Genomic DNA, 26626 nt, shown 5'->3' with positions numbered 1-26626 from the left:
TAGTACAGGTATGTACTAAATCGCATGTAGTAGGCGAGTTGCAGTATGTACTATATAGTATGTAGTATGGACATTCGGACACGGCCCAAGCTGCTTAACCGTGTCCTAACTGCTTGCGACCAACAGAACGCGACATCGCAGCTTGCTGTCCTAACACCGTGTCCTAACTACACGCGACGCGAGCGAGCGTCAGCGACAAAATGCGTTCCATTGCTTTGTTTTCTATTATGTCCCAACTGGACGCGAGCGACGCAGCGCGAAGCGGCGCGACGTTTTAACTGCCCTTTTCGCCCTGTTCCTATTTTCCTCCTGTCACTCGCGTTGACAGGCGTTCGTTCTTTAACTGTCTTCAGTTGGGAATATAGACAAAAAACGTAACAGAACAGGAAATTTAACGGTTTCAGTTACACCGTGTCCTAACTGCTTGCGACGCAAGCAATAGAACGTAATAGACATCGCATGCTTGCTGTTAGGGATGTGCACCCGAGAAGGCGATCTGCTAGTCGGAAAATAAACACTTCTCGGTTAATCTAAAGGCTATACAATATGGCATGTTTGGCCGTGAAAGCGCACATTTCTGAGCGCCTGTGCCCTTTTTTAACTGAACAATGGAACGCATTTTGTCGCTGACGCTCGCTCACGTCGCGTGTAGTTAGGACACGGTGTTGGACACGGTGTTAGGGCTGGGTAAAGGCAATCAACCTCCTTGTTTAGATTTTTACTTGCTTACCGATTGGCTATTTGGATCCTGCCGTCACAAGTCATACAACGACAATTTTTTAGTAACTAGTTAGTAGTTAGTAGGCCTATTTTGCGCCACATAAGTAAAATTGTGGTCCTACATGTATTTTTCGATTGTAGAATTGTGCTTACTTCTCAATGTTTGTAAACACGTCATTTTATTAGCACATCTAGTGACTGCATGATAGCCTAGGTTTCAAGTTTCTTGCAAGTAAGTGTTTGGAGCTAGCCAGGCTATGTGACAGGAGTGCCGGGCGGGACGAGTGAAACAGAGCGAGCTGCGGGGCGTGATTTTTTTTACCAACAAACTTCTGCCATAACCACGCCCCCGCGAGTTTTCATTGGATGATAGAAACGCGTAGTTACTGAATGAAGTAACTATGCGGTATGAATGAAGTTGCGGTACTTGCGACGCGGCGGAGAATTGCTTCGCCGCTCAAGCAGCGACGCGGCGGAGAATTGCATTGTAGGTTCAAGCAAATATTAGCCCATGGAAGTATTATATTGTAATTGCGGGTGCAATCCCAAAACGAAAATGACGTTTTGTACTGCATACAGTACATGCATTTAACGTAGGCCTACATCTATTTACAGACTTCTGACAGCCTGACTGGGGTTTTTACATTCAAAGTGCTGTTGTTTAAAAGTGAAACATCATGCAAATAAATGCCGATAAATAAAACTGCATACTGTTACTTAAAAACAAAAACGTTTTTTAATACTGTCTCAATGAAAATACATTTTAACCACAGAGTAGGAGAGTTAGAATTAATTTACAACAATGAATGCAGGAGTTATAATTTGCAGTTGTTAGAATTAATTTACAACAATGAAATTAATTACAACAAAACAACAATACTATGCCGCGCCTACATTACACTATTATACTACTATATACGATTATAACAAGACTATCTTCATCTCATAAAAGCTGGTACAATCAATGAAAAGCACTTCTGGGTCCAGGAGCTACCCCTCACATTCTGATGGCAGACAAATTATTTTCAGCTGCAGACAAGGTGACGCCAATAACAGTTCTGTTAGCCCCATATAAACAGAACAGCTGTAGAATCTTTAATAATTAGACTAAGGTGGGCAGGTGTGGCTGCCTCTCCCTCCTAATAGAGTATACTGACCAATCAAATGAAAGAGATGACTTGACAATGACAAGACCTCACCTGAGAACAGCTGCAGGGTGTCCAATGTGGTGTGGTTTCTCACCAAGAATCACAATTTACACGTACAGTACCAGTGGTAAAGATGATAAAGTACTGCAGAGGTTGTTACCGTACATAACTGTGTTCTAACCTTAACAAGACTTTAGAGATAAGTTCTGATGCTTTATTACACCATTGACCATAAACACACAAAAACGAATGTGTATATATATATATATATCCTATGTCCTTGTGTTACAGTGTTTCAACCTTTAGAGAGGTAGTGTGCATCTGTTTCCGTTTTACAGTAGTTACTTCAGCAACAGTACTACAAGACACAAGAAAGTGAAAAGGCATGGACAATTTCAAATGTGAAACCACTTTTGTGTGAATAAGTATTTCATATTGGCATAGGCCTACATATAGAGTATTGGCTAGGTGCACAGCAGCCATCTTGACAGAAAGGTGAGCAAACCTGTGTCCTGTGAGCCTGACTGACACAGGTGTAATTAATAAAGTTGTTCCTAATTTGGCTCACAGGAAACTGGGTTGCACACCTTTTTATGCCAAGATAGCTGCTGTGCATCTAGCCAATTGCAGTTTGTTACTGGTAGACTTTGAGACATGCATGAGGAGAACCTCTCATTGACAACAACAGCGGTCCATTCTTTACAGCTCCTGAGCTGGATATTTAACCAGAGGCCCCTTACATCGCTCACTGCTGACATATAGAGAGAAACAGTATGCAAGTGAATAGTGTGTGTGTGTGAGACAGTCTGTTACCGTTGATGTGAACAATTACTTGCCACTGAGTCTGCTAATTTGTGGTGGCCAACCATCTTCCGTTTTTCTGCTGAGCAATAAGAATGTTCAGGACCACTGCTCTGTGTCTGGGGACGGCCAGCAGACAGATGTCTCTTGGACCCCAACTTGGTGTTTCGATGGGCAATTGCTGTTGGCTGACATGGGATCATTGGGCCTGGTCGTCTCGCTGCTCGCCGGAGTGCTGCTGCTCTCTTGGATGTCGCGGAGATGTGGCTTCGGCCAAAGCAGTGCATTGCAGACACCAGCCTTGATGGATTCGATTTCATTTGGTGGAACTGCCTGGCCATTGCAGCAAGAGCCTGACTGTAAGTGACATCCTTTCTACAGCTGCTAATGACCTCGATCATGCTCTCCACTAGGTCCGGTGTGTCTGTTGAGACATGAGTTCAACTTTACAAGACAAACTGTAGTGCAGAATATTGCAGAATCTTATTCTTTTGCCAAATTTTATTTGGGATAACAGGCTTATGATTTATTTAGCTTAAATTCATTTTATATTTCAGCTTAAATATAATTCTGAGTACACAAATCAGATTAAAACGCAATGGAATTAATTGTTTGTAGATCAGGTATTAAGTTATTATACTGACTCAATTCCTGGTCACTCGGAACGGAATGAAGGTCGGCAGCACTTTCAGCTGCTCGCTCCTTTTCTAGACCAGTCCTTATGTCTCTTTGGCGTGCACCACAAGACAACACAGTCCTCCCTCCTATGGACCAATTAGGTAATATGTAGGAGGTGATGAATTACTGGTAAGTAATATGTAGTGGAAAGATCGAAAAGTGATAAATGTCTACAACATTGTGGATCACTTACTCCCTTCAGGTTGACTTGACTGACGCTGATCTGGTCTCAGGGGTTGTAGGAAGTTTGAGGATACTGCAGCTTTAACAGTGGAGAGAATGCCACTCTTGTTACTTAAAATGACAAGACCCACCCTGGGCCTGTGGATTAGGTGGAAATTACTGGCAAAGATAGGTAGGTATAAACACAAGTAAGTATGAGGAGGAAAGATAAAAGATGATCAACAGCTAACAGGCTCCAACAGTGTGGCATATTATCACTTACTCTCTCCAGGTTGACTTCATTAATTTCTAGTCCCTCAAAGATTGTGGCCTCATCCTCGCTCTGGATGAGAATGACCCCCAGTGGCAGACCACCTGCACAAGTGTGTGTGAGGAGTAAGAACACACGACAGTTCTCGCGATCCATGTTGCCAGAGGAGTCGATGAAACAAAGTTCACCACTGTGCTTGCTTAGATGGACTCGCTTCATTAAGGGGGACAAGATGGCAACGATGGGGGTCCCTCCAGAGGATGTCTTGACCTTTCCACAGGTCTCTCTGCACTTGTGGTTGTACTCCTCAACCTGCCTCTCTAATGCTGCTACCATCTCTGGCCCATTCTTCTCACCATACTCCTGCCTGAAGACCTTTGAGTAGAGTCTGTGCAAAAGGTAGATTTTCATGTGTGTTGAAAAACAACTTCAGCACAATGAGTACTACCAAAAATAACACTTTGAGGATTAAGCATCATTTTAATAACTCATGATTAATCAAATATATTGAAACTTTCTCTGAATTGTTTTGTTAGGTGTCTTTCTTAAACACTAATAATGTACCTGTAGCAGAACTGCAGGTCTGGGCAGATGGCTCTGTCGGCTGAGGCATATATGTACTTCTCGCCGTACTCTGCTTGGAGGTCATTCTTGAGCACTGACAGGGCAGATGTTGGAGAATGCCCTATCTCAAAGAGCCTGGTTAGCATCTCAATGGCCTTGTCTCCCACGTCTCGGTGGCTCAGGGCATCAGCCACAAACAAATTGTGGTTGTGGATGTTGTGGAGACGTATGATGGTGGGATACTGGGGCAGATGAGGGTCCTTACTCCTAAGACCAACCACACAAAAAGGTGTTAGAATTGAAAGTGTGGAGCAGTGCATTCAAATTACAAATAGTGAATCTGAGTGAACTCACCGACTCACTCTGCCCTCTGCTGTGATGGATCGCATCAGGGTCACGCTCAGTTTAGCTAGGCAACAGGTGTTTTTGGATGTCTGTTTTGCATCCGATGTCTCTGATCTTGGATTGACATGGTGCTGGCATTTATAATCAGCCTGTACGAAAGACAATAGGTGTACTTGCAGCTTGCTTTACTTGACACAAATCATTCTTCCCTTCACTATATGGTGACATGATTTTTACATGCTACACGCTTCAGCACTCAGCGGTCTTTTGTGGTCTAACACTTTGCAGCTAAGATGTTGTTCCTATATGTTTCACATTAAGGAATGCATTATGGGGACTGCATGGCTGTGTACTTGATTTGATATACCTGTCAGCTATGGGTGTGGTTATTATTATTATTATTATTACCTTAAACAGGATCCTTTGCCCTTTCCTTGGTCTTGTGACACTGACCCTCCATGTCACAGGAGTGTCCTTTGTCTTTAAAAGCCACTCTTGAACGTCTTCCACAGTCTTTAGTGGGAGTCGGCACGTGGATTGAAATTCACGGTGGTCCCTCAGTGTACGCCCCTCCTCAAAGGAGCATACATGGTATTGATACCCAGTTGGTAGCCAGGTCTATGAATAAGAAAACAAAGAGAAGCGTAGGCCTGCTTATAAGTGTACTGATTGTAGACATGTTGTAAAGTAGCTCATCCATGAGGCACAGTCATCATCTCAATAAGCTTTATGGATTACAATCATCATACATCTTATGTAAGTACAGTCAGGTAAAATGGTAACGTTACCGTTAGCTTATGGATTACAATTATACATTTTATGTAACGTAACGCGTCAGGTAAAGTTACAGTCAGGTAAGATGGTAACGTTAACGTTCCCAGGTTGGCTGACTGACCTTTAACTCTGGGTATAGCTCGATGTTGTCTCTCATATCCCCTCGACAAGACGTCAGGGAATCTTGGCTTGTTGATGGGATGAAGGAAAGATTAAAAATGACTAATGAGAGCTACTATATGATTGATGAAGGCGGCCTTTTAGAAGCCCCAAGATGTGATCTAACGTTAACGTTAGCTAACATTAACGTTAGGCATGCGTGAAGCTAGCTAACGTTATATAGAGACAGCCTTTAGAAACCCCAAGATAGCGTAAGATATAAAACAAATGATGATCGTACCGTGCAGTGTCCATTTCCTCATCCATTTCCGAAATTTGCGACTTCATTGAAGGTCTAGCGCGTGGGCGTGTGTCCTTGTTTCTATCGTCCAATGAAAACTCGCGGGGGCGTGGTTATGGCAGAAGTTGGTTGGGAAAAAAAATTACGCCAGCTGCGGGTGGACGCGTAGCTAAATGGCTCCTGCGCTTAGAACGAGAGGGGCGCTTGACATTTTGCCCATGGTTTTCAAATGTATAGCATCAATTGCATTAATGGAAACATTAAATTGGGTCTAATTATACATGTGTTGAAAGTTAAGATAATTACAAACCCCAAATAGACCGCTACGAAACACAATAAGCAAAACCATCTCACTGTTTCACTCGCCCCGCACGGCAGGGACGAGAGAAACAATGCACATCTTCCGTTCTCGGCCGTCTTGAATTGAACTGTTACACCACAGAACGAAACTTACAACTAATAATAGTAAAGGGCATGTACAAGTTGTTTGTCATCAAAAAATGGAATCTCCATCTTTAATCATTTCTGTGTAAATCTGATCAAACCAAAAAGTGTTTCATTCATCCCGGTCCTCCCCTACGTTTTCCGTAGCTAACTCCGTCAAAAACTGTCCGATGGTGCTCAAATTTCGAATGAAGCTCGTCCACAGTAACTTGCACAAACATGTTTAAGTACGTGATTGTAGGTCTCCCTATTGGGGATGAAACTAACGTGTTTCATTCGTCCCCCTGTTTCATCCGTCCCGGTCCTCCCCTAGTTAAGACAACGCCTAAATTGCCGTGGTGCAACCGAAATTAGACACCAACTAATATGCGACTAACTAGTAGCAACTAAGAGTTTAGTCAGTGTTTAGGCGTGCCTAAATGCTTGGGTTTAGTCACAAGATAAGACAAACTGAGTAGTGGTGTTGGTCAAAGTTAACATGTGACTTTTCAGCACCAGCTCAGTCATTGACCCGTTTAAAGCAGCACTTTACTGGTGTCTTCCTCACACCTCACACACTGTCTGAACGATTCTGGCCCACTGTAGATGATCAAACAATGAGACAGAAGATGGTTTAAAGCCATGAGAAGGTCGTACTATTAGCTGGAGTGTTTGTGGTGGTTATCTACTGTACAGGTTGGTCATGATGTAGGTGATGTGGTTGTGGTGGTTATCAGGTTAGAAGACCATGCTGTAGGTGATGTGGTTGTGGTTCTGGTGGTTATCTACAGGTTAGAAGGTCATGCTGTAGGCGTTGTGTTTGTGGTGGTTATCTACAGGTTAGAAGGGCATGCTGTAGGCTTTGTGGTTGTGGTTTTGCTGGTTATTTACAGGTTAGAAGGTCATGCTGTAGGCGTTGTGGTTGTGGTTTTGCTGGTTATTTACAGGTTAGAAGGTCATGCTGTGGGTGTTATGGTGGTTATCTGCAGGTCACCTGTTGTCCTTTCCAGTGTGAACAAAGAGCTGCTGTTGGACAGGAAGGTAGTGAGGTAGAATGAACTAGTGTGAGTGGGCTGCTTTCCCAAACAAAGGCTAAGCCTAGTTCAACACAAATTTTTTTTTTTTACAGTTTCCAGTTGAAAGACCTAATTAGTTTTTAGTTTAGGCTTAACCTCTGTCTTGGAAACTGGCCAGTGGAATTAAGAGTTTAATCTGCAATATTCAGGGAACATTCAGGGTCAAAGCAGAAGTGCATTTATTCAGTAAACATTCAACCAGATTCGTAGCAGACAAGCCAGAGTGTGAGGGTGTGAGTGCTGCTCTCTCTGTGGTACAGTACAGTGCTGAGTTAGAGTGTGAGTGCTGCTCTCTCTGTGGTACAGTGCAGTGCTAAGTTAGAGTGTGAGTGCTGCTCTCTCTGTGGTACAGTACAGTGCTGAGTTAGAGTGTGAGTGCTGCTCTCTCTGTGGTACAGTGCAGTGCTGAGTTAGAGTGTGAGTGCTGCTCTCTCTGTGGTACAGTACAGTGCTGAGTTAGAGTGTGAGTGCTGCTCTCTCTGTGGTACTTTACTGAGTTGTAGTGCTTCTCCCTCCATGTGGCGGTGCTTCCATAGCTCATCAAATTAGAAAAATTAGGTACTCAAATTAGAAGTGACAGTTGGGGAATCACAGCATGGGTGTTTCTTTCCCATTCTAGCCCATTAAGTGGTGTTTTGTTGCACTGTACAATCCAGTAGCCGCAGTTGCAGTTGCATACTGTAAGCACCATGTGTCCCTGCACTAAAATTACAGCCTAGGCTTTTTCATCTGTTTGAATTGTCTACTGTTACAGTGCTACAGTACACCTGAACCACTCACCAGGTGCAGCATCACCAGGATGTGTGTAGTTGGCAAACAGGCAGGGAGCTGGGGTGAAGCCCACTCAGTCAGCAGAAGAGACCAGGCTCACGTTTCACTGCAGAGCAGAGAGAGTGTTGGTGCTTTTTGTTGGGTAGGACGGCTACAGAATAAGCACTTCTCATCTAAATAAGGGTTTAGGCTTGGAGGCGAGGAGGAGGAGGAAGAGGAGGTGAAGGTGGGGGAGGGCTAATACTGTAGCAACTCTATCCAAGCTTTTCCTATGCTTACTGAAGGAGACGAACATGACCATGATCCAAACAAGAAGTCTAATCTACACAGGTTAACTAGTCAACTCCACAGGTTAACTAGCCTAATCTACACAGGTTAACTAGCCTAATCTCTCTCTCTCTCCTGTATCGTGTCTCTCTCTCTCCTCTCCTCTGTCTCGTGTGTGTCTCTCTCTCCTCTCCTCTTGTCTCTCTCTCTCTCCTCTGTCTTTTGTCTCTCTCTGTCTCAGGGCTCACACCTGTTTTAATCGCCTGGACCTCCCTCCGTACCCCTCCTACACCATGCTGTATGAGAAGCTGCTGATTGCCGTGGAGGAGACCAGCACCTTCGGCCTGGAGTGAGGAGCAGAGGATCGAATCGAATGCACATCCCTTTCTACGGCGTGCTGCATGGGCCAACCACCTGTGATTTAGTCAAACGTGGTAGTCACACTCAAACACTCCCGCTAGTATGTTTCTAGACAGAACATCAGGCAAGAGATACAGATATAGGAGACTCTGGCGTAGACAACATTTCAATCTACAGTACATACATCAGCAGAAGGGATGGAGTGTTTGAATGTGGGCCCTGCTTTATTTTAGCTGAGAGAGACAGACTGAAGCACCTGGTACTATCACTATACTGGAACAACTGTTATTTTGTTATACTCCACTATAATGTCAACTGGTATTAACTACTGTTGTTTTTTTTATACAATAATAATAATAATAATAATAATGTGTAAATGGGTTTGAAAAAGGATCAGACTATAATTGAAACTTGCATGCACTGAACTGCATCTCTCATCAGGAACAATGTAGATGAAGCAATGTGGACGCTGGCGGCTTGGATGAATCCAGACATGTATGCAATATTGCTGCCCACCCATCTACAAGCCTCTGCAACCATCCATTTACACACCACACCTGCTGTTCAATTCACCCATAATGCACGTCAGAGTTTCCATGGAGAGCGACTGTTACTATGCAGAGGGTGGGGCTCTTGTAACCCCAGACTACCCGCTACCACATCCTCACAGGAAGTGACACTCATGGTAACCCCGGGCCAAACCAGTCCCAGATTTAATCCCTAGTCACATCGATCATCTCAGAGCGATATCAAAACACGACTTCAACCCCTGAGGACAAAGCGAAACAACTTTTAATGACCGGAACTGTGCATGTCTTAATATCAGTCATCAGTGTTTTATTTTTGACCCAGGGATGTGGTCCCAGCCTATAGTTGGTTAGACAGGACTGTACAGTATGTCTCTGTATGTAAACAGTATGTTAGCTGTAATTCCATCCCAGGACCAGCGGGTCTACAAAGAGCTGAATCTCCAGCCTGGGAGAGACTGGGTGCCTCAGTGATCTGCTGCCTCAGACCTGCCTGTGGTGAGAGGTCAGAGGTCACGGTACGCTGTGGTGGCGTGCCTGAGGAGAGGAGTCCTTCTGCTCACATGTGGACATCAGCTCCTGGACGATGAGGCAGTTGAGACAGCTTCAGCAGGTCATCACTGAGCTTCAGAAGCGACAGCTTCAGCAGGTCATCACAGAGCTAGGATCTGCTTGCGTACTGGCCGGATGGTTGGTGCTGAATCACAGAGGGCTTAGAGACTTCGCTCCCTCCCATCTACCTGCTCTGAGCTAGTGTACAGAACAGTACAGTATAGCGCAGTGTAGCTGATGATGTAACGGTCAGGTAAGGTTAGAGAGCTTCTAAGATAAGTAATGGTATGGTATTAAGTAATGTTAGATGGTAACTAACATTACTTTAATGGTTATTTTTGTTTGTAAAAGATAATTCTGTATTGTTTTGAGCTTTTTTATATATAACTTTCAATAAGTTGAAGATGTTTGTTTTTGTGTTCTGATTGTTTCTGAATCACTGTGTGTATATAGCTACTGTATATGTTGCCATACATACCTCTGTTTTAAATGGCATTGTCATTGTAAAGGGAGACAAATCCTAGAGGGGGCGTTGATGTAAAGAAGATATGAAGACAGTAGAAGTTGGTTGCCAGTTGTGTTATGAGTTATTGGATATGTGGGAGAATACCGAAGACACTGTTGTCTTTGCTCCTGTAGTAGTGTGACTCCCTCCGTCTGTCTGTCAGTCACACATCCTCTTAGTTGGTCTGAATCTGGTAATTCCTGTTTCCTTAACCTCTTTCTCTGATGGTATTGGATGAGCCAGTCTAAGGGGAGGAGCCTGGAGCTTGTCCAATGAGGAGATGAGGAGAGAGGTTACAGGAAGGACTTCTGAGATGCGGTCCCTGGTGATAGCAGATGAAGATTGTGGGCTGTGTCCAGCTGTTCACTTAGGACCTGCTCTAGAGAAGATAAATAGTTTTGTTGGATTTGTCTTGACCTTTATGTAAACAAAAGAACTGTCACTGTTCTGTCTATTTTTCTGTCTTAATGAAGAATGCTATCCATAGAATATTGTGGGCATGTCTTGGCACTGCTGATCCTTAATGATAATCTTATTTAAAAGAGAACTTGTGTCCAAGAACACCTTGAATTATTCTAATAAACTGTATCTAAGAGCATAATTAGAGTGCAGTCTTAGAAACTATTGAAAATATTAAAATCAAAGCTTCAAAAAAGAAAACACCCAAGCTTCTCCTTGCAGGACCAAACCATCAACTGTGTCACTGTATTCTGTTCTACTGTATTCATATTTGCATTTATTTTCTTATTTTAGATGTCACCTTGTAAAGAACTGAGAGTAGTTCTAATGCTTGACCAGAGGGACAGACAAGCATGGAGAAGTAGCGTATTATAATGCTTTATAATTACGGAGAAGAAGCTTATAATTATAGAAATCGAGTATTTCAAGATAAAAAAGAATGTTCCTTATATTTCCATCCTGGAACACTCAGAAATGTTATTCTCTGAAACGACATACAGTTTGTTCAAAGATGTATGATTTGTTTTGGTTTGATAACTAACTTGGTCACTCAGGGTATGCTTTCACTCCATCTTATCCCCATTCATGAATGTCAATAAACAATCAATAACTTTGTATTCCATCTGTTGTCCAGTGGTTTGAACCTCAGCTGAGAGGTTATGGCTGGGTTAGCTCACCATGTGGACCCTGCTCCAGGCCTCAAGGCTGCTTAGGACACAGCAGAATGGCTGAGTGGAACAGAGGACATTTCACAGAGGGAGACCTTGTACAGTGATAAATGCTGCACCAAGGTGTGTTGTGTACACTTGTCCTGGGGTGCCCCATGCACTGCCAGTTTTGACCAGTGGAGGGAGACGTGTCGTCCCTTCTCAATGAGCCATTCCTAGTTATGATCCTATATTTTATTGTGCATTGAAGGGAAAATATTGATATATTATATGGAACAGTAATCTCATACAACTGGATCTATTTTAGTGTCCAAACTGACTTTGTAGGCTACAACAAATAACAGGAGTTCAGAGACGTCAGTAGGCCTATGACTGAGGGGATTATCAAATCAGTTCATCTCTCTCTCTCTCTCTCTCTCTCTCTCTCTCTCTCTCTCCCCCTCCCCCTCCCCCTCCCCCTCCCCCTCCCCCTCCCCCTCCCTCCCTCCCTCTCTCTCTCTCCCCGGATCTCTGGAGGTGGGGGATCCGATCCGCCCCTGCGTGTATGAAGTTCTACGCTGGGTCCTGTTTGGCCGGCTTGCCGGTCAATCAGCGGCGTTGCCACGGTGACTGCGGACCGTTTGTAGTAGTCCCAGCGGACTGATGAAGTTCAGACCATAGCGACCGACCGGACAAACGCTCAGCCAGCGAGCTGCACAATATCACTACAGTTGCAGTATTTCGGGACCGTTACTTAAGATGAATGTAACCGTTTTCTCCTCTGAAAGATTTCTAAGGCCCGTGATCGCATTTGATCTCTAGACTTCAAAACAACTTCTGTTGTCATTTTGTAGCAGACGTTGGCTTTTAAATTTGAGTTGCTGTGGCTTAGCTTCTGTTGGGAGGAGAGTAAAAAGGTTTAACTAGTTGTAAAACCTTGACATATTTTACCGAACCGACGCCACAGTATGATTCCTGAATGTCCTCGGACGCGGTGCCACTACGGCCAGGCAGCCGAGCCGAACCAGAACCGAAGCGTGCTGCTCTCCGAGATCAACACCCCCATCAGGACCGAGACCTTCACCGACCACTACGACATCATCCCCGGCAAGGAGCTCGGCAGGTAGCCTATACAGTCTTACTGCGGTGTGTGTGTGTGTGTGTGTGTGTGTGTGTGTGTGTGTGTGTATGGGGTGTGAAAAGTGCCCTTTGGTTGCTTGTTCAAGCTTACTTACAACGTGTATGTATGTGTGTGTGTATGTGTGTATGTATATACATACACACACACATACAGACATACACACACGTTCGTGTGAACAAGCAGAGCTCACTGCAAAACATGCGCACATGCGCGGTAGTTCGCTCGCGCTTTAAATGAATGGGGGAGCTCACGTGACCGAATGACTATTTGCGTTGTGAGTTGTGAGCTCAGTGGCGCGTGTATGTATGTATGTATGTGTGTGTGTGTGTATGTATGAGATCGAACATAGCCTACATACATACTAGTGTTGTCACGATACTGGAATTTCTAACTTCGATACGATACCTTGAAAAGTATCGATACTCGATACCATTTTCGATACCACGGGGAGAAATTGACAACATTGAGGGCATAAAATTTTCGATTTTTTGACCTGCTGAAAGCAGACTGTCTTCCTCAGCCTCGACAGCGCTCCAGACACACGGTCTATATCCAGGCCCTTGCTAATGGCTAGGTGTAGGTTGTGCCCAAAGCAGGGGACCCATGTGAAGTCCTGCTGAAATACTTTCTTGTTATTTGAGGCATTATCAGTGGTGATGCCAGCCATATTTGACATGTCCAGCTCCCATGTTTCATGTACCATCTCCTCCAACGCCTCCCTCAAGCTGTCCCCTGTGTGCTCTGAGTGCAGCCCAACACAGCCCAAACACCAGCTCTGCATGTCCCAGGATTCTGTTATAAACTGCAGAGTTACTGCCATGAATGTGGATGTGGCCCTGCTGGTCCACAGGTCAGTGGTGCATGAAAAGAAGGGTTTTCCCCCAAGGCTCTCCATGATTTTATCTTTTGTTTCATTGTATAGGGCGGGGATTTCAGTGTACATTAAATTATTCCGTGAAGGAAGGGCATACTTGTTATTTAACTGTCCAAGAAGTTGTCTGAACCCAGGTTTCTCAACAGTATACACGGGGACCTGATCCATGCATATGTACTCTGCTACAGCCCTGTTCAGTTTCTTGGTTTCATTTGATTTTGCATCAGACTTTCTTTGTTGTTCAAATACAGCTAGTAGGGTAGGCTGTGTGTGTGTCGCTTTTGTTGCTGGTCGATTCTCCTCAGCTTCTCTCTGGTACTATAAGAGAAGAGAAATATCACTTTTAAAAACCTTGGTTTCTCTTTAGATCCGACCTTTAAAAATAACTCTTATCTAATCTAATCTTAGAAATTAAGTAAAGTTAATAGTACTGTGTTTTAAGCATAACAGCATCTAAGTTGATTTACTGACCATTAACTCAAGATTCCTCAGGCTTGATAGCTGGTGCTGTCCTGTTAGCCCAACAGCCATTCTCGAAGCTAAGCTAACTAGCTCTAGTTTACATCCATGAGCTAGCTAGTAGTGAGCTAGCTAATTCCCCTCAGCTATTCAGACGCCACATTGACTGCTTTGGCCCATTGCTGGATAGCTTTGAGGGGGATTAGCTAGCTAGCTTAGCTTCACGTTAGCTATCTTATCTACCGCCCCCCCCCCCCCCCCCCACACACACACACACAGTCAATGCGGCGTTTCGATAGCAAGCTCATGGATGTATTAAACTAGAGTTCATGTATTAAACTAAAGTTAATAGTTTACTGGGCCATTTTGTTTAATGTTTCAGTGATGTTGAAAGTGGAGCTGTCACCAACCTCTCTAAATTCTTTATAGAGATCCGCGTGTTGGTCCTTCAGGTGTTTTGCTAAATGTGTTGTGTTTGCACCTTTCGTTGGCACTACTCTGGAACAACGCTTGCAAATGGGCTTCGTGGCATCTTTAGCTTTTCCTTCGTCATTTGCTTCAAACCCGAAGTACTTCCAAACAGCACTTCTGCTTTTTTCTTTATCCACGAGTCGCGGAGGCTCTGCACTTGCCATCTTCGGAGCGAGTGAGAGGATTTGTTGACCAGACAGGTCTGTGAGGGGGAGGGGGCGGGGCCATGTGTGCAAAGCAGCAGCGTGTGTGTGCCTGTGTGTGTGTGTGCCTGTGTGTCAACAACTCGCTGTAGGAGAGAAGACAGAGCGAGAAAGCCAGCTGGTATCGATAGTGTGGAAAATATCGATATTGCGGGAAATTAGTATTGAAACTGTTTTAAATATTCAGAATCGATATGAATCGAAAAATCGATATTTTTGACAACACTAATACATACATACATACATACACACATACACGTTCGTTCCAACCAGCGCAGCTGTATGTGAAACCGCTTGCGCATACAATCGCGGTAGCCACCGCACTTCCGCGTGACGTCACCGAATGCTCTGCCGCTGTTTAGAGAAGAGCGTGTATGTGTGTATGTATGTGTGTGTGTGTGTGTGTGTGTGTATGTGTGTGTGTGTCTGTGTGTGTGTGTGTGTCTGTTTCGACTCGCTTAATGAAGGACTTCGATACATCGCTTCAGAGAATGAAGACGACTATGGTAAATATAGCACTAAAAATATGAATATCTGCGTGGTTTAGATGTATCGGCTTTTACTGCAAGCTAGCTAGCTTCCCAGCTAACGTTACATCATTCCCTAGGCTAGCGAAGTGTCTACCAAGACTGTGGGTAACGTGAGATGGTCACGTTATGCGAATTCAACTCAGTATATTATGTAGCTGTATCTAGCTAGCTCCATTACTCTACAGTTTGGCTAGAGAAATTTGGCTAAAATCACGTCACAACTGTATTCCCTGTGCAGTAACGTTACTCATTCAGCACCTGCCTCCATTATTAATGTTATAGTGTATGCCTGTGATCAGAGGGGAGCGCGTTATTCCCTCTAGCCTTAATGGTTTGTAAATGTTATAGTGTCTATTGCAATATTGAGGTACATTATTATTTTCCATATGCTGTATTCGAGAGTAGAGGTTTTGTAACTATCTCCCATTTACATTACTTTACATTTACATTAGCCATATACATGTGCATGAATGCTCTGCAGTAATGACTTGGGTGCTATTATCACAGTGCTTGTTGGGTCCAACTACAGATTGTTTTTGATGTTATAGATGGACTGTGTACCAGCCTTCAGATTTGACTCCAACAACCTCATGGTCATGGCTCAGGGAAGTACTATCCAGCTGCAGCGGTGGAGAAGTGATGCCCCTAAGGGAACCAGCCCAGAGGAGGAAGGAGAATTGCAGTTTGTTTTCTGTCGTGGAGGTGTCCCGAGTTGCCAGATGAACGTCCAGCTCTACCTGCTGGGAGGAGCTGAGTTGGAGTGAGGACCGAGGGAGGCGATAGGCAGCTAGTAGCCAGGACCTTGACACCATCAGCCAGCTTTACACAGACTGATGCATTGCAATAGTAGAGATTGTAGAACATGTCATTTCTTATCATTTGTTTATGTCAAAGACATCTTAACACTATGTCACATAGTATTATAACGCTTAGTAATGAAGGAAGGTACCCACGATCACACTGTAGCATTTCAACGACTGGTTTGCCAGAAAAATACAATTATGTATCCAAGTCCATCACAACAAACAACACAGCTTGGATAATGTGTGCCATGTATGCAGAGCTAGTGTAGCTGATATCATTGCGATGTGGTATAAAGACAACACTGCCACAACTTGTTGCTGAATTTGTATTGCAGGCAGGGGTCACTAGTCATCACTGGAGCTGACATCTAAAAAGTGTTGGCAAACGTGTCTCTTGCTCACAAATCTACTTGGATCCTCACTGTTACATGGTAGTTAAAAAAGCAAACACATTTGTCAGTAAACAAGTTGTCTCTGTTTACGATTTGAAGAAACTAGACATCCAATCAGCAATGCAAGTTTTATTAAGAATTATGCATACAGGAGGTATGTTCCAGTCGTAATTGATTTCTATGCAGATTGTCCAGACTGGTCTGTGGAGAGAAACAGAGTGTCAGCTTGCTAGATAGTGATTCATGTCTGAAGAGGCAACCTGGGAGTGGTTGAATGGCCTTACATCTCACCTGAGTGTTCAGCCATATATGCCTGGAGCATGCTCAAAGCCTCCAGGTATATGTCTACTCCGTAGACTTCGCTCGTCCGGAAGGGGTCGATGTTCGACTGCAGCAGGTTCTCGTAGGTCACCGATAGCGCTGGGGGAAGAGCTGGAACCTCCACACGTTCCCGTGCATCAGGGGATGGAGCTGGCCCATTCCAGTCGATTCCGTAAATGGGGTAATCCATCTAATCCAAAACAATTACCGAGAAATTATAATTAGGGCGCTCCTTGTAGACATGTCCTACCCTTTAGAAAAAATGTCTAAAACATGCGTCTTGAAATGGGGATGCAAATCCCCACCAGTACATCTGACATCACTTTACATCTGACAACAGAAGAAGTTGTGTAGGCATTTTATGAACTATTTTTGCATGGCCACTCTTACCTCATCGGGTATCTGCTCCATATTGAGAAGCTGTCCAGCCACCCACAGCTGCTGGGGGGATCTGTTTCCCTCGGAAGACAGCGGATGTCTGTCCCACATTTGGCTGAACAGACGAAGATGCCAGTTCAGCCTTGGAAGCATCACGAAATGTAGGCAAAAGAGATGGGCGTCCTGGTCACGATCCATGGCTCCAATCTCCTCCAGGTGGCGGAAGGCAGCATAATAGTTGCCGACCACCACGCACCACAAGTCTCGCCACAGGCGTTCTATTCTCTGATTGTGGACAGACTTGCCAGTTATGACGCACCTTCGGTCTGAGTTGGGAGGAGAAGGGAGGGGTGGTGGAATATTAGTGTTTTACGGCACACTACGCAGTTGTGTCAATCAGTGGGGTACAAAGCAAATGTACTATCCATTTTTTTACTGACATGTTTAGTTTGCCAAGTGTTGCTGCAAAACATGATCATTTTGTGATGATGATTCAAAAACAGAAGGCAATATTTACCAGGTCCACGTTGTGGATGCCCCAGCATGTACCTCGCCACATCGACATTCTCTCCCCCTTTGTCAGTGCGAACACATGCAGGCAACCCATGGGCATCCACAGCTTCAATGAAGCACTCCAGAACGGTGGATGCCCTGTTGTTGTTGCTGGCCCTCAGGAACATGATCTTCCGGCTAAATCCATCAATCCCCCCATGTATTACAATTCTCCAGCTGTGAATTGACAAAAAAAATAAAAAAACGTTAATGGATGCAATTTAAACTGAGAAAACTACAGCCCATCATAGCCATGTATTTTTTTCACCAATACAAAAGTTTCACCATGTTCATTCATCATGAGAGAAAAGGATGGCAGGGCCCTTGATCTTCAAGATGAAAGCGCTTTCATTATTTTGTCTCAAGATTCACTCCAGTAATTCACCCCTGCCTCTGTGCCTATTGTACCTAATGAGGTACAATCCATGACTCCATAGTCTCAGACGGACTAAGACAGCTTAAGCAATCCGACTTAAACCTACTCCTGGCATGCATGTAAGGCTAGTCTACTCAACAAGGTCCAATGTTTTTATAAGGGAAAGGCAGTGATGTTATATGCTCATGTTTCAGCTTGACATGTGTCCCCAAGACCCATTAGTAATAACTTTAAATGTATAATAAATATATTTTAATTCGCCAAGATGGCTCTTTTGTGAAGTTTTTTTTGTGGAAAAAAAATTCACTGTATTGTGTCATTTTTAAGTCATGTGAAATCAGAGGACTTGAAAGGGAATTCATGCAAAATTGTTCAAATCTGATATTGGCATCTTACTGGATTAATTTATGGTATCCATCGAGATGCCAGAGGGACAGAGGGGCTGGTACGGAGTATGGTCGTCTTGGGGTGGTATGTATTTGAAGACCACGCAGCACAGTCCCAACCGGATCTACTGCTCTGAGTGCCTCCCTTATTCGCTGCTGCTGCACCCTAAAAACACATGGAAAGGTGTTCAACAGCACATGGTCAGTGAAGTAAATAATAAGATAATAATTTGTCTAGGCGGCTCAATGAGAAGAATTCACTATACAATCACTCACCTGTGACCAATGGATATGAGGTAACCGCTGACAATCTTGGAGCCAATGTTCGGGCAGTTGGCTATTGCTTCCAACACCTTTTCCTGAAGTTCCTGGTCACTCATACCACTGTAGGTCTGGCGCACACAGGCCATACTCGGTCATTCTTCGCCTAATGGTGCGGACACTTAGAGAGATGATTTGTGCAATTTCTCTAACTTTAAAGTTTTGCTCCAGGAGGTATTTGAGTTGCTCTTGTGTGACGACCCGAAAAGATGTCCCTCTTTGAACAGGAACAGTCACATTTAGGTTCTCCAGTTTCTCCAGGGCTGTGTGCAATTGGGAGAAGATTTCCTCTTCGTGCTGTAGTGTTCCTGTGGTAGCAAATCTTGAAAGAATATGGATGGTGTTCTCCAGGCGATATTGAAAATGATCGAGATCTGTAGGCGATTGCTGAAGCTGCTCATCCAATCTGTTCAATAGTTCTCCAATTTCTTCCAATATCTCTGTCGGTATCGGCATCTGTTGACTTCAAAAGAATCAGAAATAATAGGAGGTTAATGTTACAGTTTTGATTACAAACAAGGACTGGGGTGTTGTACCGTCTCTAATTCAAGTTACTACAGACAAATATATTGTTGCAATGAAAGCCTTTTGTATGGGATGGGGGTGGTCAGGGTTTCCCCTACAAAAACGAACCAAACAACTGGTCGCTCTAAAAGCTATAATGTGGGTTTGATACCTTTTGAAATGGAATCTGAGTTAAATACAACAGATTGAAAGAGAAGGGCCATGTCCACCCATTGTAACTCACCCAGCCATTGCTAGCGTCGCAGTCCAATAGCAGACACCGTAGAAGTCACTCACTTGAAGCCTGTCCTTGGTGGTGTGTTACAGACCCTAGGAATGAGTAACCATAACCAGTTAGAAAGTTGTAGGCCCACAAACATCAAACAGCCCATAATCATATTAATACACAACATTTTGTCACATGACATGGAAGAGTTGGCTGTTCTGAGTTGTTGTTTGTTTAGTTTGGGTCAAATGTCAATCACATTTACTGTATGCTGCACATTCATTTTACTTCCCTCAACACAGATGGTGTTTAGTCGGGGTTTTCAAATACTGTAGTGGTATATGATTTAGGTTGTAAACTGTCAGCCCAGTAGAGGGCGCTCCTACGCTGTCCTTCGTGCCAGCGGCAAGTCACTAGTCTGCTTACAGGAAGCGAATTTGCGAAAGGCATGGATGTATTAATACAACTGGATACAGCCACTCCTTTCACTGACCGCTATCAAAAGTGAAGGCCTATTGAACCGCGCTATCTTGGCAAATTTGACGCGCGAGGAAATTTGCCAAGATGGCGCGGCTCAACAGGCCTTCACTTTTGAGTTCGAACCCTGGGGGCTTGCCGAAACGGCGAGCCTCCAGGCGAGGTTGAGTTAACCAATCAGAGATTAGGGCGGATCATTCCCCTACGTTTCGCTAATTCGCTTACAGGAAGGCCGCAGCCCATGTTAGCCTAGACTAGCCTAGCCAACTAACTCGCGAACTTTTTGGGTATACTCGTTTTAAACAAAACGTCCATAACGCATTGATACAAACACAAAGAAAATTAAACCAAGACAGCCAAATGGTTATCATATTTTACATCCTTACTGATGAAAATTACTTTAAGTATAGGTTATAGCCACGTCCCTGGGCGCCGCCATCTTGTGTCGCATGCATTGTGGGGGAGCTCGCTAGCAAACACTACAACAGCGCCGTGTGAATATGTGTCAATGACGAATGTACTTTGAATAAAGCACAATCTTTATAATCCAGTCCACAAACTTTGCCAACTTCAACACATAATAAAATGGAAGCGATTATACAGACTAGGATAGTTATCGATGATATTAGCGCTAGCTAACTTAACTTAGAGTCGCTGTGCACACAGCGGTGTGTAACATTAGCTAGCCTAAAAGACAAGTCGTGAAAATGATCTTGTATTATATCGACATTAACGTTCAATCGCATCTTACCTTATGCTTTTGGAGTGTATTCTTACTGCGGCAAGTCGTTCCAAACAAGATACTTGACAAACATCTGAGGTTCGAGTCAGACGCGAGGTGAAGAGGTTAAGTGGTGGAAAAACAAACCTTGTTACCGCCCACTTCCGGCCAATTACAACCTTTCAGGGGTGGAACCACCAAACAAAAGACGTTTAGTGTTTACTGTAGGCCTACAATATAGTACCAGGGTGTTTTTATAATTCATTCTTGGAAGAGCCAGCCCTTGACCGTACTGCATAGATGCATCCTAGAAACAACTTATGTATAATTCTGAAAAACAACAAGCCTCTATTACTTAGCATGTAGAGGCAAAAAGATGTGGCTGGACCCTCACAGACAGGGATTTCTGTGGAGGTTTTGGATCAATTGGTCCATATGCTAAAACAGGAAAACACCGAGTTAACAGTATACCAATTAAAGCAAATTGGGCCCAAAGGGATTAAAAGAAGCAAAACTGGGAATAATATAGATTATTCAAATAACCTTAATTCATTCAATTACTATAAGCATTGTATTTTGCATTTTGAGGAACAGGATGATAGTCTAATAAATCAACATTAAAGATTTGAAAATTGAATAAAAATATGAGTGTTTTACTTGGTTCTCCGCATCACCCAGAGCCTGCACGAAGCTGCAGGTAGACTAATAAAACACAAGCCAGTGCATAGCCTACAGTCTATGACTAAATGCACAAGGCAAAATATGGCTCAAGCAGCTGTCATTCTGCAAAATTTCATATGATATCGGGGAAAGCCAAAGAGGGTTTTGTCGGTTTGTAAAAAGTCTTCTTAAGAATCTCTCGCTGTTCGCGCACAGCAGATTATTGTTTAATTCGCACACTGAAGTTCCATATAGAATCTTAACGTCCATAGGCCTATACCTTTTTCCAAGTGAATTGATCGGTCAGCGGGCAGTGCTTCATACATTTTGATCCATAATCTGGAATTTAACCTGCCCCGGAGCAGGTTAGCTCGGCAGCATAAATTACCACAGTGATATAGCACTGAAAGTGAAAAGTGAACCACCTTCGTAATACGGATAAACCAATCTTGAACCTGAAGTTATCGCTCTAACACTGTACTGTTTCGTAGTATAGGGCTCAGGATTACAGAATCTAGATTTGAACTGAGGTCTTTGGAAATATTGACCGGGATCATACCACTTGTATTTTGACCCCTCACCATTATTTTTTTATTTATTTTGATATTCTTCAATTTGCCTTCAGCACGAGATTATGTTTTAGCACTTGTTTTAGACAAAAGATGCATTTGAGAATTCACTATAAAAGCAATTAAAGTTGCTTTGGATAAAAGTGTCAGCTAAATGACTAATGAAATGCCTATGTTGTTCAAAGTAATAGAATTTGGAAATGAAAGTCAGTTTCCATAATGATTCATATCCAGCTGCATTATGGAATAGGCTACATATAAAGCCAGAATTGCATGATTTGAGCAGGTCATAACCATCAGTCTGTTCTAACTATTGCTTAAGTTATTTTGTTAAGCACGTGTGTCATGTATTATTCTCCCTGAAAAAAAGTCACACACAAAGTTTTGTCACCACACACACACATTTTTTTTATCATGATGATAATTAGTAAAATTATTTTGCGTTACATATAACTGGGAATTGGTTGGGTCTAGTGATCAGTAGGAATATCTATATGTGATGAAGGTGCGTGAGGGAGTGAAGCCACGGTCAGTATTTGTGCTTTGTGTAGGCCTAATATTAAAATGTATTTTGTTTGATTTTGTACGGCATCTTTTATGATGAGAATTAATGTAGCCTAGGCTTTCTTTTGTTATCTGACATTCCAGGTTGCACAATCTGTTCAGTTTTCCAGTAAAGTTAAGAAAACTAATTGAATGGTGCCAGTATCCCTCTGTCCAGCCTGACGGTCGGCATAGTATACCGTGCCATGTGTCCTACATCTCTCTACATCCACCTTGAATCCATGCTTGATCCACCCTTGCAGTATCAGGATAATCCACCTTGGACTTTTTAAATAACCCAAAACAGCATTTCATCAGGGTTCTGGGTATAGGCCTACCATATCCCAACTTTACAACTGTAGGATCAGGATCAAACGTCCTGGTTTTAAATACCCAATTTTGAGATTTAATCCTATCCAGACCATTCTGATCCAGATTAAATATTTTGATTTATGTTCAAAAACGTTGACTTCTGGTTATGGCCGAAGATCAATGGTTGTTCAACGTTAAATGTTGAAAGGATGTCATAGAATTAACATTGTAGGCTATTAGTGGTTTCATCAACATTTCAACATTGATTCAATATTCAATATTCAATTCCCCCTAACAATATTTCAATGTTGCTTAACTCCTAATTTGCTATCTGGAACATATCTTTATTTGAACACTTTTTAGGCCTGTCATGAATAGGCCTGCGCCTAACCTATAACTTAAAAATATATATAAAAAAATAAAAATCTAAAAGAAAAAAAAGAAAATAATAATAATAATAATAATACATGAAACATGAAAAGAAAATATTATTATTGGAGACATTTTAGTATTTTTTATTTTAATTGGCCTACAATAATGCTCAATCGGGAGGGCTGTGTTCACACCGGGCGCGGCGAGAAAATTCGCGCCGCGGGATCAATGAACTTTTGCGAATGTCGCCCGCGTCTGACTCTCTCATCAGGAACACACACACTGATTATGGGGATTAGGGGACACACACACACACACACATACATACACACATACACGCTCTTCTCTAAACAGCGGCAGAGCATTCGGTGACGTCACGCGGAAGTGCGGTGGCTACCGCGATTGTATGCGCAAGCGGTTTCACATACAGCTGCGCTGGTTGGAACGAACGTGTATGTGTGTGTGTATGTATGTATGTATGTATGTAGGCTATGTTCGATCTCAAACATACACACACACACACATACATACATACATACACGCGCCACTGAGCTCACAACTCACAACGCAAATAGTCATTCGGTCACGTGAGCTCCCCCATTCATTTAAAGCGCGAGCGAACTACCGCGCATGTGCGCATGTTTTGCAGTGAGCTCTGCTTGTTCACACGAACGTGTGTGTATGTCTGTATGTGTGTGTGTATGTATATACATACACACATACACACACACATACACGTTGTAAGTAAGCTTGAACAAGCAACCAAAGGGCACTTTTCACACCCCATATGTGTGTGTGTGTGTGTGTGTGTGTGTGTGTGTGTGTGTGTGTGTGTGTGTGTGTGTGTCAAGTTTAGTTGTCATTCTATTCAAATGGTGCTTAATTTCAACTTCTCATTTGCAAATGACTGAGAGGCAGTAGGTTAGTGAAGGGACGTGTCTTCCTGCCTGCTTGGTATCGGTGTGGTTGGCTTCCAGCCATGCTGCTGCTTCACACAGCCTGCAGAGCCGCTGGACAGACGTGCTTGTTATGGTTTGGGGCTAGAATGCTGGCTAGGCGATGCCAGGGTTGGTTGGTTGTGTTGAGCTAGGCGATGCCAGGGTTGGTTACAGCTGGGATGTGTTGAGCTAGGTGATGCCAGGGCTGGTTGGTTATAGCTGTGATGTGTTGAGCTAGGTGATGCCAGGGTTGGTTGGTTATAGCTGTGATGTGTTGAGCTAGGTGATGCCAGGGATGTTTGGTTTTAGCTGTGATATGTTGAGCTAGGTGATGCCAGGGTTGGTTGGTTGGTTGGTTGTAGTTGTGATGTGTTGAGCTAGGCGATGCCAGGGTTGGTTGTTAATAGCTGTGATGTCTTGATCTAGGTGAAGCCAGGGTTGGTTGGTTATAGCTGATGTGTTAAGCTAGGTGATGCCAGGGTTGGTTGGTTATAGCTGTGATGTGTTGTGGTAGACACTTCCAGGGTTGATTGGTTATGATGTGTTGTAGGCATGCTTTTTGGCTCATGGTGAGTCACCTGCCAAGGGGACTGTAGATGAAAAAATCTACCGGCCAAGTATATATTTTTTTCAGATAGCCTTCCGAAATCTAGTCGCCAATTGGAAATTTTACCTGCATTTGGCCGGTGGCAGGTGTTAATTTTCAGCCCTGGTAGGCACTTTCTACAACACAAGGTCAGTCTGAGTGTGTCAGTCTGAGTATTAGGACTGATCATCTGATGTCTCTCTTATCCAACCAAGTCTCATGCAAGTCCCAAGCCACTTTTTCTTGGTCAACTCAAGTCAGAGGTTATGTCAAGTCCGAGTCAAGTCCTTACTTAAGACAAGTCCCAAGTCAAGTCACTAAGTCCAGCTTGCTCCTTATGAAGAGAAAGGCACTTACTATGCTGTAAGGCCAACTGCTTTGGGCCAGCTTTGCTGAGGACTGGCACTGAGGTGCAGAATGTCTCAGTGTGCTGTCCTGGTCGTCCCTGAGTCCCTGTTCAGACTTGGTTTTACAGCGTTTTGGACGATCAGATCACAAGTGGACAGCACGAAATACAAGTGTAAACGACCATCAAAACATTTTGTGAAATGTTTAAACCACCTGCCAAGGTGGTCTGGGACACATTTGACCACATATTTAGTAGTCTAAACGCTAATGCATCCTGATGCAACAAGGACATAACTGGAAAACACGTCATCAATGCAGGAGAATATTTCTCCTTTTTTGCATTATCCTGCGCTCTTTTGCAAGTTACTAATTAGCCTACTTTGTCCTATCAATGGAAACAGTTGGAATGGTCCTATTATGTACATTAGTTCTTCAAACTCTGTCAACCAAAATCATTGGTTGCTTTCATGCCCACTTTTTTTTTTAAGTCAAACCGACTGATTATTGATTTGTTTACATGGAAGAGCTGTGTGACACACACGCAGGCAGGAGTGAGTGAATTACTATGGCTACACAAGTGGTCAGCTGGACACATTCGGAGACGCATGATAGACACAGGTGTTGGTCTAAAATGCATTTTAAAACCAAGTCTAAACAGGGCATGATTTATGGGTTAGGGTTAGGGTTTGGAGGCCTAATGCTTTCCTAGGAGAAGAGGAAGCACATTTCATGGGGAAGCGATTACTCAGGGAAGTGAAAACTGCCCGGTGCTTTCCTCTCTCCACATAATGTTCCCTTATGCCCTTATGGAAGACTGCAGTCAGTAGTACATTTGATAAGTTACTTCCTTCATGAAGTTAGCAGAGTGTCATATAAAAAACACTTAATGTGACAGCATGACCTGGCAGTGGTTAACGTTTCTTTCAAATTACCTTGAGCTGCAGACAGATGCAGCTCTGCTCAGTACAGTAGACGCACACAACCCTCAAAAGACAGGCTGCTGTCTGTCACCACAACCCTCAGAAGATAGGCTGCTGTCTGTCCACAAAATTTCAGAGGACAGTGTCTGTCCACAATGCCCTCAGAAGATATTGTCTGTCCGCAATGCCCTGAACTTTCCAAGAGGGTTGCCAGGGGTAATGCACCAGAACTCCCCTGTCATTGAGGGAAACTTCCAGAAACCAACCAACCACCACTGAATAACTTAGTTATTACTTCACCGGCTCAGTCTGTTACTGGAAACCCTATCCCTGGTCCCCAGCTCTGAGCAGGGTCTCATTCATCCACAGTAGCACAGAACTCCATTCTGATGCCTCTGTCTGTCTGAATGAACGGCAGCATGTTTACCAGGCCGGCTCTAAGCATATTAACTGCTCTGAGATCAGATTAAGACTGATGAGAGAGGCATGGGAGAACTCTACAGGACAGGCCAGAGCTAAAGTCATTCTCAATCATGTGGTTCCCCTTCATAAGTATTTCAGCTATGTCCGTACCTGTGTGTGTATGCTGGTGATTAGTGATTAGGCCTGTTTCATAACAGAGGCATTCAGAGACTGCGGCTTTGCATCGCATGACCTGCCGTTGTGTCTGAGATTAGCGTTTACATCAAAGTGTTGGTGGTTAAGCCACATACCCTGTCTGATAGGTCCCTCCCCAACTACAGTACACCCCCAGTTCTCCTCAGCTGGAGAGAGTAGTCTAGTGAGTTAGAAC

General features: G+C 43.6%; 2 protein-coding genes across 5 annotated transcripts in view; one reads left to right on the top strand and one right to left on the bottom strand.

Moving 5' to 3' along the window:
• Positions 1 to 26626, top strand: part of LOC311313223 (E3 ubiquitin-protein ligase HECW1-like) — a 204075-nt gene that overhangs the window by 131245 nt on the left and 46204 nt on the right. The window lies entirely within an intron of this gene.
• Positions 16836 to 18707, bottom strand: LOC311313224 (uncharacterized protein). Its single transcript, XM_084443319.1, has 4 exons — positions 18613 to 18707; positions 18347 to 18502; positions 17540 to 17751; positions 16836 to 17348 (listed from the first exon to the last, which is right to left on the bottom strand). Exons 3-4 carry the CDS (start codon positions 17700 to 17702, stop codon positions 17011 to 17013), a joined length of 501 nt encoding a protein of 166 aa, XP_084299445.1. The 5' UTR covers positions 17703 to 17751; positions 18347 to 18502; positions 18613 to 18707; the 3' UTR covers positions 16836 to 17010.

The sequence above is a fragment of the Borostomias antarcticus genome (genome assembly GCF_949987555.1).
Source record: "Borostomias antarcticus genome assembly, chromosome: 9".
In the NCBI taxonomy this organism is placed as follows: Eukaryota; Metazoa; Chordata; class Actinopteri; order Stomiiformes; family Stomiidae; genus Borostomias; species Borostomias antarcticus.
The sequence above is the reverse complement of the archived record's forward strand: the minus strand, read 5'-3'. Positions and strand labels throughout refer to the sequence as shown.